The sequence below is a fragment of the Astyanax mexicanus genome, chromosome 5 (assembly GCF_023375975.1).
Source record: "Astyanax mexicanus isolate ESR-SI-001 chromosome 5, AstMex3_surface, whole genome shotgun sequence".
Taxonomy (NCBI): Eukaryota; Metazoa; Chordata; class Actinopteri; order Characiformes; family Acestrorhamphidae; genus Astyanax; species Astyanax mexicanus.
Window position 1 is genome coordinate 44,146,967 of NC_064412.1, and position 13,934 is coordinate 44,160,900.

The 13,934-nt window shown below is 36.2% G+C and overlaps 1 protein-coding gene and 1 long non-coding RNA gene across 2 annotated transcripts; one reads left to right on the top strand and one right to left on the bottom strand.

The window, feature by feature from the left end:
• Positions 1-1,343: 1,343 nt before the first annotated feature.
• On the bottom strand, positions 1,344-8,387 carry LOC103046940 (uncharacterized). Its single transcript, XR_453698.4, has 3 exons — positions 8,304-8,387; positions 6,421-6,636; positions 1,344-2,247 (listed from the first exon to the last, which is right to left on the bottom strand). It is a non-coding gene; the product is annotated as an uncharacterized LOC103046940 (long non-coding RNA).
• On the top strand, positions 8,363-13,651 carry eif6 (eukaryotic translation initiation factor 6). Its single transcript, XM_015603008.3, has 7 exons — positions 8,363-8,449; positions 9,994-10,148; positions 11,367-11,452; positions 11,757-11,932; positions 12,122-12,298; positions 12,634-12,815; positions 13,299-13,651. Exons 2-7 carry the CDS (start codon positions 10,042-10,044, stop codon positions 13,306-13,308), a joined length of 738 nt encoding a protein of 245 aa, XP_015458494.1. The 5' UTR covers positions 8,363-8,449; positions 9,994-10,041; the 3' UTR covers positions 13,309-13,651.
• Positions 13,652-13,934: the final 283 nt, after the last annotated feature.

Sequence of the window (13,934 nt, forward strand, 5' to 3'; positions counted from 1 at the left end):
GCAGGTCCTATTTAAGGGATGTCTTGATTAAGAACAGGTGTGTCAGTAATCAGGCCTGGGTGTAGCTAGAGAAATGGAACTCAGGTGTGATAAACTACAGTTATGTTTTAGATTTTTTATCCCCCTCAAAAATTAAAATCTTCACTTAAAAACTGAATTTTTTGTTTACTTGTGTTGTATTTGACTAATATTAAAATGCTTTGATTTGATATTGATTTTCACGAATGCGTGTTTTTACATAAGTGCAGAGTGTATGTGATTTTTTTTTTTTAAGGGAATTTGTTGGCACCTGTCATTTTTTAGGTGGAAAAATTTAAGTAGTACCATATAACTTAAAAACGTTGTCCAAAACTTACCCCAGGGAGTTTATTAATTAGTGTTTGGAATGTTGGAATTGCAAACCATCGCCATGCCATAAAGAAAAGAAGATTAAGGAAAATGAACGCTCACTGGTTTCAATTAACTTACAGTTATTAATTTTGCATGTCTGCATGTTTAAAGTTTTAATGCTTGTTGTATCTTATCCTACTTTATTTGTAGTATTATTTTTACACTAGCCTGTTCATTTCACTGATGGTGATTTTCTTTTATGGGCACTTGCCATTTGCTAGCCTTTGTGCATACGCACACTTTCACTCCAGAATTCACACTCAACTCTGATACTCCAGAGTTGTCTAAATGAGGTCAGAGGTCTGTACATGATGGTGCAGGATGTGAATTCGTGGAGATTTGTCCCTTTTTCCAGGTGTGCATGTGGCTGTGGATGGCAACCACTCTTGACCTATACCTGCTGTTGCCTTTGGTCTCTATAGTACATTATTGAGACTAAGAGTAGGGACAAAAACATATCAGAGACAGTTCAGGAATTTAAAGGTTTTTTCTTTGTGTTTTTTGCCTACAGAGGATGGATTACACAATATATTATCTGAAATAGCTTTAAGTAATTTGTAAGTAAATTTTGACTGTACATAAATGCTTTGTTTCAGTTATCAAGAGAACACACTGTTATTTAAGCTGACCAACACAGATTCTGTCTGTTTGGCCTTTTTTGATATGGTCCGATTTACACATTCTCTTTCGGCTTTGCCCATGTGTATTTATGTAAATGCAGTGAATAACTGAAACTTTACCCGTTTTTGTACTTTTCTTTATACATAACAATTATAAATTGTCTTGCTTTTAATAATGTATATATTTTACAATTTTACCTTTAAAAGGTGACATTTTTGATTCTGTGAACATTAAATTGTCTTTTTATTTTGTTAAGTACCTAATATCACCGTGTTCTATTAATATGTCAATATCATGTCAAAAATGTCAATAAAAAAGAAATCAAACTGAGGTTTAGTCAAGTAATTTACTGATGTTTATTGGTACACATCTGCAACTCCTTTCTTAAATATATAAATAGCTGTAAATCATTTAGTGTTTTAATCCTGGATATGTTATTGTGGTGAAAGGTTTAATGATGGTTTTATAGACTTGTACATTACACAAAAAGTCACAAACATAGAAGAGGGCTGCACATATGGGTAATTTAAAGGGTCCCTGTATTATTTTATTATAATTTTTTACACACTATTGAGAAACATGCAAAAACAGTGGGTTATAATATACTGTTGAACTGATTAATAAAAACATGGAAAAGGTGTATCTGTCAGCATGACAGTGCAGCATTATAGACAGCTAAAAAGGCTTTCTTGAATGTGCGGGAACCCATTGATGTAGATTACAAGCTCTTGCATGAATTGTAGTTTTATGTTGCTTGGGTGTACACTGATCAGCCATTACATTAAAACCACACAAGTGTGACACAAATATCATTGATTATCTGGTTAATGTTCATATATTAGGGAGCAAGTGAACAGAATTCTGTTGATTTCTGAAGAACCTTAGATGTGTGCACATGTTGGGACAGGTAAAACAGTTCTAGAGCTTGGGCTTCAACATTGCGATTTATGCTGATTAGACTATATGCTAAATTTAGCTCTCACAAAATTAAAGCGACAGTTCAATTAATGTACCTCTAGTACCAGTTTGTGCATGATATCATGAAGCTCATGTCATCCACATTTTTGCTGCATATCCTCCGTTGCGGCAACTCTGAGTCTGGTTCCAGTGAAGGGCTCCCATGATCTGTGTCTGGACTCTGACTGGGTGGTGGCTCACTGTTTTGGGATGGCAGACATCCCTTGTTCTTCTGCCTCAGATCTGCAGTGGAATCAGTGCTTTGACCTCCGCCCATGGCTACAGGAAAGATATGTAATACAATATTAGTTATATATATAATATGCAGCTTCTCTGAACTTATATAATGTTTCAGAAATGTCTGCACGGTTTACTGTAGAATTTTTTTTTTTTACAATAGTGGTGAAAAGAATATGACTAACGCAATTATAAAATATACAAAAAATGCCTTTAGGGTTTTATATAGAATAATTAAGTGTGGCAAATCTAAAAACTGAATCACTCCAACAATTATTTATATCAATTTATTACTGAGTCCAACAGTTTTCAACCTCTGGAAAAACAAGTGTCTCACACTTCAGGCAGACTATTTCTGATGATTTGGGTGTAATTACTTTCTGTAAAGGATATAGCTTTATACATCTGCACTATTCACTGGACTAATTCAGTAATCATTAACATATTCTAAATGATTTTCCATTAACCAAAGACTGTGTATGCACAGCACAATGTCTCAAGAAGTAAAGGTACTACAGGTCTTGTCCCTCTGGTGGCTGGTTGCAGTATGATATGAAGCACCCTGTATTTTTACAACATAAATTTGTAAAATTTTAACAATTAGTTTTTTGTTTTTTTTTATAATTTTATTTCTAATTCTTCCCATTTTCTCCCCAATTTACACGGCCAATAACCCAACCCACTCATTAGGACTCCCCCTATCACTAGTGATGCCCCAACACACCAGGAGGGTGAACACATGCTTCCTCCGATACATGTGAAGTCACCCACCGCTTCTTTTCGAGCTGCTGCTGATGCAGCATTGCCGAGCAGCATCACAGCGCACTCGGAGGACAGCGCAGCGGCTCAGCTCCGGTACATCAGCTCACAGACGCCCTGTGCTGCAGAGTGATGTGGGGAGAGAGCGCCATCTACCCACCCGGAGGGAGAAGCCAATTTTGCTCCCTCTTAACGCCGGCAGCTTGATGGCAAAGCTGCATGAGCGGGGTTCGAACAATTAGTTTTTAAAAGCATTATTTTCCTATATTGTAATAAGGACAGGTTACAATAAGGAATAAAGGAACTGACAGACTTGGCCGGGCGAATCTAGTCAAACTGTCAGCTACCTAGCTAGTTATTCGCAGAGTTGGGAGGGTAAAATGTAACTTGTTACCGATCAGTTGTTAAAAATGTTACTGATTTGTCTGATTATTGTTTTGTTACTTCTGGACTACTTGGCTTAAATAAAAAATAAAAGGATAAAAGTAAATGTTATAGAAATTACATAGATTCACACAAAACCATCCCGTGTCTACATCAAATAAAACTAGTGCCTCTGCCTACTATATTTTACACACCTTTACTGGTTGAACAAAACTCTATAAAATGGGAAAATTTACATGGATAGAAAAAAACTTGTTAACATGTTAAAAAAAATGATTGTAAAATTATTTTATTTTTTGGATTTTATATATATATATATATATATATATATATATATATATATATATATATATATATATATATATATATATATATATATATATAGGTCAAAGGATCATCGTGTTTAGACAGTTGTCTGAACAAACTGCTTTATATCTTTCTGCTTAATATGATTAATTACATGAACCAGCATGATCTCCATCTTTATGTAAGCTGGGCTAATTTGCTGATGTATGCTGTTCTAGTCTGAATGACTGCTGCCTTTTTAGTTAAAAAAACATTTAAGGTACTAAAATATTATACATAGAAACACATATGTACATTACATAAGCAACATAAGAAAGATATAGAAAAGCTAACTGGCTAGATTTCTTGAGGAGACTGCGGTCCTTTAACATCTGTAAGAAGCTTCTGCAGATGTTCTACCAATCAATCGTGGCCAGCATTCTCTTCTACGCTGTGGTGTGCTGGGGAGGCAACATGAAGAGGAGAGATGCATCACGGCTGGACAAGCTGGTCAGGAGGGCCGGGGCAGTGGTTGGAATGGAGCTGGACTCTCTGGTTACAATAGCTGAGAGAAGGACTTTGGATAAACTGCTTTCTATCATGAACAATGATAGTCACCCACTTCACACCACCATCATGAAGCAGAGGAGTGTGTTCAGTGGCAGACTGCTGTCACAGAGCTGCACAACAGACAGACTCAGAAAATCCTTCATTCCGAGAGCCATCAGACTCTTTAACTCCTCCCATCGGGGACGGGATGCTGCTGACGACTGAGTTTAATCCAGGCACACCACTCGGACATTATTCAACAACTTAATTATTTATATTAACACTTCCCCAACCTCGCTTACATTAAAGTATACCTTACTCATGATTGGGTATTCACATTTTCACATCCTCTTTTTAGTCTTGTAACGTATGCATACTTATATTATATTATATTTCTATGTCACATCAGTCACTTTCGTAATCGATGTCATTGCACTTTACTCTGTTAATTATTTAATTATTTATGACCATTAGCAACATCTACTGCACTGCTCCGTTTACAGATAGATCCTTACCTTGTATAGTTAGTTTTTTTTTTTATATAGCCTTATATATTTTCTATTCTTCTGTGTTTTGATTTGTCTGAGTATGTTTCTTATTGTATTGTGTTGTTGCTGCTGGATGCCTAAATTTCCTTCGGGATAAATAAACTATCTATCTATCTATCTATCTATCTATCTATCTATCTATCTATCTATCTATCTATCCATCTATCCATCCATCCATCCATCCATCCATCTATCTAAAATAAATAGAAGCTACAGGCTTGTCTACATTGATACAGTATCCTAAATTTCAGAGGCCTGCTGCAAGGCCTAAATTACACTAGGTGAAGCTGTGATTTGAAGTAAAATTACTGTTACAATTAATAGTATTTTTATTGTATCAAAAAAAATAAATACTAATCTAAAAAGTTTATTAATTTCTCAAAATATTACAGGACTGAAATGGGGTGGTGATTTTAAAAAATAAATTGTCCATTAGATACAGATACAGTAAAAAATAATACAGTAAAAAATAAAATAAGCTTTTGCAGTTCTCAAATCTGTAAAGGTTGGGACAGTACGTACAATATAAATACAGTGGTATGAAAAAGTTCGGGCACTCCTGATTATTTTCATGATTTTCCTTTATAAATAATTGGTTGTTCTGCCACTTCAGGCTTCAACTAGAACTTTGCCTGTGGTCTTGCATTTACTAACTATGTTCCTTACAGTGGAAACTAACAGCTAAAATTTCTAAGACAGCTTATGCTGCCATTATATGACACTGCACTGACTTTGGACTTGATATAACACAGTGAATCAACACCAGCAGATGACATGTCTCTCCAAACCATCACTGACCATAGGTAAATTTTGCATTTCATTTAGAAATCAAATGAGTCTGGAGGAAGAGTGGAGAGGCACACTGTCCAAGCTGCTTGAGTTCTTGTGTGAAGTTTCTACAATCAGTGATTATTTGGAGAGCCAATTTATCTGCTAGTGTTGGTCCACTGTGTTAAGCCAAAATCAATAATAAATGAAACAAACGCTTAAAATAGATCACTCTGTGTGTAATACATCTTGTGTTTTACATTTTGAACTAAAGTACTGAAATAAAGTATCTTTTCAATGATATTCTATTTTTTTGAGCTGCACCTGTATTGCTCAACTGCTAAATATCTGCATCAGGTGCTTGAAGGATTCTTAGAGGGAGGATTTCACCCCTTCCTTGGGCCTAAGTGAACAGTCAGTGCTTACATTTGAGGTGTTAAATAAAAAATTGTCAGACATAAAAACCTGAGATCTTTTGACAATAACTAAACTGTGACAGTTAGGACAACTGGATCAGAACACCTTTAGAACAATAGGAATGGGCTTTCCCAAATGGCCAAACATGCTTTACACTCACTCACTCACTCTCACACTCTCTCTCTCTCCATGTTAAGATATTCTTAATTATGTTAAGAGGCTTTAGGGAAATTTGGCCCCAGGCAGGTCATTTAGGATGTTTCCAGGTTGCAGTGGTCAGTAGTACCTATCAAAAGTGCCCCAAATACTGAATAAAAGCTTCAGTGATGATCATTTAGGCCTCACCTCACAACAGGGTTAAATTATCTGCTAATAACATCTGAAGATTCCACAAGATGACTGAGCAGTGTACACTATCTTTCTGCTGTGCTGAGTGTGTTTAGTGTAGTCAGAGTGTAAATGGGTGAACATGGGACAGCAGCGCGCGCTGTGATTAAATCATTACCCGGCTCTAGACTCCAGGCCTCGAGCTCCAGCGGGTCTGTTGGTGTTTCCAGGCAGAAGCCGGAACGGCCGAGAGTCCGCGCGTGACGCGCAGCTACTGCAGTGACGTGCCTCAGCACCCAACCAATAAAAACGTCAAACAACACAGCCGTCACAACAGAAGCTCTGCCTGATTGGCTCACAAATCAGCCTGGTGGTAGCCCCGTTGCTATGCAGGCTGGTGGAGCAGAAAAGGGGAATATAAATAAAGGTAGCTTGGACAGCCTTCATAGATCCACTGCAGTTTAACTCTTTAGAGAATGGACTAATAAAAATACAACCAATAAAACAGGTTTATAAAATGAACAGAAACGTATTCTAACATTATTAAAATGACATTTGACATTTGGTAACTATGCATGTATATAAACTGTGATGGCCAGAAAAGTTTTTTATTACTTAAAAATATATTAATTTAATATCTAATTTCACATCAATCAGAACCTTTTGGCTGTTTTATATTGACTCGAGATTTTCTCGAGATTCCATGACAAAATGATAACATAAAAGCCATGTCTTTTTAAACATATAAATGTACTGAATATTGCAAATAATCATATGTTATTTGAAATGCAAGTAACCACATGGCATGTGGCATTATAATCCTGTGTCACATTTCTGCGTTTATATGCATGTTGTTGTTAAGACCCTAAACCAAACTTTTACAGATGTAATGTAGCTAATAAAATTGTATTACAATAAATTAAAAACAATTCAACATTTATTTTCATAGAATTTTCAAATGTTTTTGAAATGTATTTGAAATAAGCCACTGGCCCCCAGTAAATTACATGTATAAATGTGCTCACAAAATAACTTTATAGTTAATAGTATAGTGACTTGCACATTGACCAAAAGTAAGATATGTAATTAAAAACATTTATAAAAACTACTTAGAACACTGAAGAAATAGCATTTGTTACCTGTCCCTAACCTATCCTGTTACCTAACTTAATTCTTAAATCTTATTTGTTTATTGTTAATTTTGTGAAAATCACTAGAATGTGCTCAGTGTCCTCATGCTTTTATCATAGCTGCCTTGAACTATTTTTCAAATTTTACAAATTTTATGCTAAAAACAATTTCCTGTTAGATTCAATCATGTTACTCATAACATAAAAAGTAACAGGAATGAGTGCCAGTAACAGGAGTAAGTGCCAGGAACAAGAACGAGTTCCAGTAACATGAATGAGTATTGTCCCTTGGTTTATTGATTTATTATGGTACATTAGTTAATGTAAAAACCACTCTTTTCCAATTATACTTGGTTTATCATTTGTTTAATAAATTGTATAATAAATAAATTTGATCAATTTCAGGTTTGTGTCTTCTTGAAAAGATAAAAATGGCTTTGCATATTCTAGAAAAATACAATGTGCATGCATTTAAACTGATTTTTTTGTCATAAATATTAATTATTTTGGCATGCGGTCAACCATTTCTTCAAAATCAACACTTTCTTGAGAGGTAGTCTAAGGAATAAGTGGACTTGCTTTTAAACATGCTTTACCATCTTCGGACTAGAAATCTTGTGAAAAAAATAAGTTATGCCGTCTGAGATTAACCAGTACATGTTTTGATCAGTTAAATACGTGTTATTAGATTCAGAGTTTTGTAAAAAAAAAAAAAATTGTTTAATTTGGAAGAGTTACAACAAGCAAATGACACCCATTCTGTTTATGCTGCACGGAACTTTCACTGTCCGTAAACGCTAACTTTCAGCGGCACATTCATTAGCCTCCAATTATGTCTTGTATTTACTGTAAATATACTCCAAAAACATACTTGCAGCATTTTAAGTGCGTTAAGAGGAAATTTCACACAATACAAAGCAGCTACTACTACCTGCCCCCACAGCAACAGCGGCCCAGCTCTCCTGTCATCCAAGGCGGCGCGCGCACGTACAGAGATCCTGCGAGCTGACGTCAGCACGCCTTTAAGGAAGTGAACACGTGGGTCTTCTGAGTTCTCCGAGCTCCGCGCTGTTGTTGGTAATTTAACTTTTTTTCTGTTTTAGGCACAAATTCGGCGCCGCTTCGCCATGTTTTATTATAAAACTCGTAAATGATCCGAACAAGCGCGCCTGTTCGGCCGCTGTTCGACTACTAGTTTAACAACACCGTAATAATAACAGTTAGAGAACGCTAGCTAGGCTAACTGCGTGATGAGCTCGGCTCTGAAACCAGCAGCGGTCTTAATAATAATAATAACAATGTGGTTGTATAATATAATATTATAATGTAATATTATTAAGTATAATAAAGTGTTCTCTTGAGATTACTGAAGATTACAGTCTGTGGTTAGGTAAGACTAGTTCAGCAGGAAAGTTAAATACAGCTCAGAAATTCCGCTGTAACAGTCTGGGGTCTCTGAGTTGCTAAGCTTAATGTAACCCGAGACTATTTAAAATTACATTAAGTAATCAATCAGGTTAAAAAAAAAATCTGTGTGATATACGAGCACGTGTTCCTGTGATAATCCTCACTAGTAATCGTTAATATTGCTTCAAAGGAAGTATTACAGCGCCCTGTGATTTAATTGTTCTTCTATCATCTATCCTTTTCATCTGTTTGTTCCATTATACTGTAACGTCTTATTTTTGTATTTAGTCTCTTTAATTTTTCCCCCTACTATTTTTGGGGGGAATTAAATAATGGATAAATAAAGTATTTTTTATGACACAAATAAATAATAAATTTATTATTTATTATATTTATTATAGTAATGCCAATTAAATAAAAAATACATATTGTAAAATAAGTAATTGCACAAATGCTAACTTCTGACCTTATTTAAGAACACTCCACACTGCTATAAAGGTTATTGAAGAGCATACATGGGGAGATGGATAGCATGGTTAACATGTGACCAGCTTCTGAAGTTTAGTGAATTCCATCATTAGGAATATAAGGAATATGAGACATTAGATCTGCCATGAGTTACCATTGACCATGCATGGGAAAAGTAAAGAGTGAAAATGTATAGATGAGATGCTAAAGGGTCTACATAATACAGCAGTCAAAGCTTTATGGAAGAGCTACAAAGAGAAATCCACTGTTAAAGAAGCAGATATTAAGTTATAAACAAGTCAACCAGAAGACGGTTCTATGGTCTGATGACGTTAAAATAAAGCTTTGTGGCCTCCAGACCCAAAGTTATATTATGCAGACACAGAATACTGCACCTCACAACAAACACATCATGGGGAGATGGCTACAGGGTAAAATGAATGCAGCAAAATTTCTGAAAATCATGGCGGGCATTCCGAATAAGCCTGTACAGTAACAACAATAAGATCTGTTTTACAGAAAGACATTGACTTTGAAATTGTAGTGGCCGAGTCAAAATCCAGAACTTGGTTCAATACAGAATCGCTTCATGTTAAAGAAATAGTGCACTATATAGTATGTCAGCCATTTTGTAGTGCTGTTTGAAATCCTAACAGTACATTATCAAATTCAATTAAAATTCAGGTTCTTGTTTTAAATGTTGCCATAAATGCTGCTAATTGTACCAATCTGCTGCTGTTCCCCAGGTTCTGGCAGACTTGAAGACTGTATTACATCTTGAGCTTGAAGCAGACATGGCAGTTCGAGCTTCATTTGAGAAGAACAATGAAATTGGATGTTTCGCCAAACTCACCAACACATACTGCCTAGTCGCAATAGGTGGATCAGAAAACTTTTACAGGTGAGTTGTCTGTGGAAACTTAGACCCAAATATTCCAAATACAGCTCAGTAAGACTATTGGGGAAAATTACTGCAGTCCTTTTTCAAAAATTGTTACTCTTTTAAAATTGTGTTCATGTTGTGGGCATAAAAAAGTGAACATAAGTTTTAAAGTTAAATAATTAAATAAATGTCCAGCATTGTGTCTGGACTGGATGTTTTTATTTTTTTAAATATACTGTAAATGATTTAAAATAACAATAATACTTGGACAGTATTGTGACAGGCCAGAAAACAGTGTAGTGAAACCTGTAACAGCGTTAATCTAGAATAATAAAGCGGGTTATGATTCAAGGGGTATAGAGGAGTTACAATTTAATATTCTGTCAGCATCGCAACTGCGTTTTCGAAGGGTAAACATCCGAGTGCAGTGATGACCCAACAACAGCATCCAAAGAACTGCAGGCTTCACTTGCCTCAGTTAAGGTCAGTAATCATGACTCCACCATAAGAAAGTACAAATATATCTGGGGTAAGTCAGAAAAACATCATACCTACAGTAAAACATGGTGGTGCTTTGGCTCTGTTTTGCTGCTTCATGGCCTGGAAGACTTGCTGTGATGAATGGAATCATGAATTTCGCTTTATACCAAAAGATTCTGAAGGAGAATATCGACCATCTGTTCGTGACCTCAAGCTGAAACGAACTTGGGTTCTGCAGCAGGTTAATGATCCAAAACACACCAGCAAGTCCACCTCTGAATGGCTGAAGAAAAACAAAATGAAGGCTTTGGTGTGGCCTAGAATTCCTGACCTGAATCCGACTGAGATGCTGTGGCATGATCTTAAAAAGGCGGCTCATGCTCGAAAACTCTTCAGTGTTGGTGGAATTGTGTGAAGAAGAGTGGAGCAAAATTCCTCCACAGAGATGTGAAAGACTCGTTGCAAGTTACCGCAAAAGTTTGATTGCAGTTGTTGCTGCTAAGGGTGAAACAGCCAGTTATAAAGTTTAGGGGACAACACTTTTCACAAAGGTCTCCCTACTAATAAAAACCTTTAGTTAAAAAAACTGCAGTTTGTGTTTACTTGTGTTGTCTTTGACTGATATTTACATTTTTTTTAATGATCTGAAACATTTAAAAGTGACAAACAGATTTTTTTTCACACCACTGTATGATGAGAATTTCTCAACACACTTTGAAAATCTGACTTTTTTTTCTGAATTGTTTTTGTTCACAGTGTCTTTGAAGGTGAATTGTCAGAAACGATCCCAGTGGTCCATGCTTCCATTGCAGGATGCCGCATAATTGGTCGAATGTGTGTGGGTAAGTTTGTGGCAGTAATTGGTCAGCTGTACACAGCAAAACTTAACCATATGTTTCTTTATTGTATAATATTAATTGCATATTTGTATATTTTATATTGTAATATCTTTATATTAAACTTCCTTCATGAGTTAACAGACTGTACCTAAAACAGAGTTGGTGTAGAGACAATACGAATGCAGTCTGTAGGCAAGTTTTAGGGGCAGCATCTGTAAGGTTAAAAGCAGTTTTCCTACAAAGAGAAAGCGTTTTGGAAGTGTTCTGCGAAAAGTTGTGATCTTTTCTGATGGTTTTAATTCCACAGGAAACCGTCACGGTCTTCTTGTGCCCAACAACACAACAGATCAGGAGCTACAGCACATTAGGAACAGTCTTCCAGACTCGGTTCACATTCAGAGAGTAGAAGAGCGTCTGTCTGCACTGGGAAACGTCATCGCCTGCAATGACTATGTTGCTCTGGTCCACCCTGATCTTGACAGGGTACAAATCATTGTGCATTCCCTTTAATAAGTGTTTTTATTTATAACTGTTATAAATGGTTTCATTTCTATACAGAATATATGTGTTTTAATATGCCATTTTTTTCTCAACACAATATTATAAATAATATATAAATATATTTGGCGGGTGTCAGGTTGGTTAATGTAATGGGGTTTCTGTTATGTACAGGAGACGGAGGAGATTTTGGCAGACACTCTGAAGGTGGAGGTGTTCAGGCAGACGGTGGCAGAGCAGGTGCTTGTGGGCAGTTACTGCACCTTTAGTAACCAGGGAGGCCTTGTCCACCCAAAAACATCTACTGAAGACCAAGATGAACTCTCATCTCTTCTACAAGTGCCTCTAGTGGTGAGTAGAAATTCCCATGTTGGTCTCTGAAGTTCAAGCCTTTTCAGCAGTTTTTCAGTATGTATTTTTAAGAGTCTGTGTACACTTTGCATTAAATGTTGTGTGAAGTGCATTCTGTATGAATGAGCTTTTTATTGAGTCAAAGTATAACAAGCTAACTGCTAGTGTAGTAATACTAGCAGTGTTGCATCCCTAGTTTACACATTGTTGCACAGATCTGAGAAAACCTGAAGACTTTGCTCCCTGATGCATGACTACTTTAGGGCTCCTCCTGTTCTTAGAGTGTTGAGCTATATTGAGTATATATGGTGTGAATAACTGTCTCCTCTCCTCAGGCTGGGACGGTAAACCGTGGTAGTGAGGTCATTGCTGCTGGCATGGTTGTGAATGACTGGTGCGCCTTTTGCGGGCTAGACACCACAAGCACAGAGCTCTCCGTCATAGAGAGTGTCTTCAGGTTAAGCGACACCCAGCCCAGTGCCATAGCAACCACCATGAGGGACTCACTGATTGACAGGTATGATTCAGACAGGCATGGTTTAAGATCCACACAGGTGCTTGAAAAAATGTTAACATGCTTGAAAGTGTAACTGTTTTCTACCATAGCAAATAGTTATCTGACTAAATGGTTTATTAGATGGATACTTTTTTATGACTGTCTCTGCATATGTGATGGTGATGTAAATCCAGCTTATTCTGATGAACTGAGACCAGTGGACTCCAGACACCCAGAGGAGCCAACTTTTTCAGCTCTATATTTTACTATTTCTGCCTGTACAATTCATCTGAATGAACTGATGTTATGTAACAACCCTTTTAAATCCTGGATAGTATGGAATACTGACATGCATTACATACCACTAGAATATTGTTAATTAAAAACAGTCTTATATTCTGTAATGTATATTTTGGCCATGCCACCCAGCCCTGCTTTCCAGGTGCATGTTTATTCTCATATTTGCAGTGCTTATGTACATTTTCCATTTTTTTTGTTTTACAGCCTTACATGAAGTGAATACTGCGTTGAAAAGTTCTGGAGACTAAATAACAACCAGAATGTGGACCTCACCCTCACATGGAACGTTTCTCCCTCTTCCTGTACAGATCTCTCTAAGGATAGAGAGACTCTTTGTACCACATGGAAATTTTGTGTAAGATTATTGTACAAACCAGTAAAAATGATCTGTGGTTGAATATCGTGGTAAAATAACTTGACATGCCAGATATTACATTTTACTGGTAAAGTAACATTTTTGTGTAAAGAAGTTTGCCGTTAAAGAGTTTTATTCTCATATCCATGATGTAGACAGAATGCAGTGCTCAATCAATAAAGCCTTGTATTGTCAACACTCATTGCCATCTCAAGTATTTACAAAACGTTGTAATTCTTATGTTTCAGAGACTATCTTTTTTTTTTTTAAAGCACATATAGACTGACATCAAGGTTAGTAGGTTAGATGTTATAGGAATTGTATTTATGAATTACACAGTATGCAGCTTTTTTTCTACGGTGCATTGAATTTCACAATTCTAATTAAGCTTTAAATTTGTTACATTTAAAGACAAACTTACCACCATACAATGCAAGAAACTACCAAATGAAATGAATGTTATAAAACCAGACTGTAAACATAAA

Excerpts from the sequence above, each read along its gene's own strand:
- eif6 (XM_015603008.3), top strand. The coding sequence starts at position 10,042 with ATGGCAGTTCGAGCTTCATTTGAGAAGAACAATGAAATTGGATGTTTC. Across the intron at positions 11,933-12,121 it reads TCCACCCTGATCTTGACAGG|GAGACGGAGGAGATTTTGGC; the intron begins GTACAAATCATT and ends TGTTATGTACAG. Across the intron at positions 12,299-12,633 it reads TTCTACAAGTGCCTCTAGTG|GCTGGGACGGTAAACCGTGG; the intron begins GTGAGTAGAAAT and ends TCCTCTCCTCAG.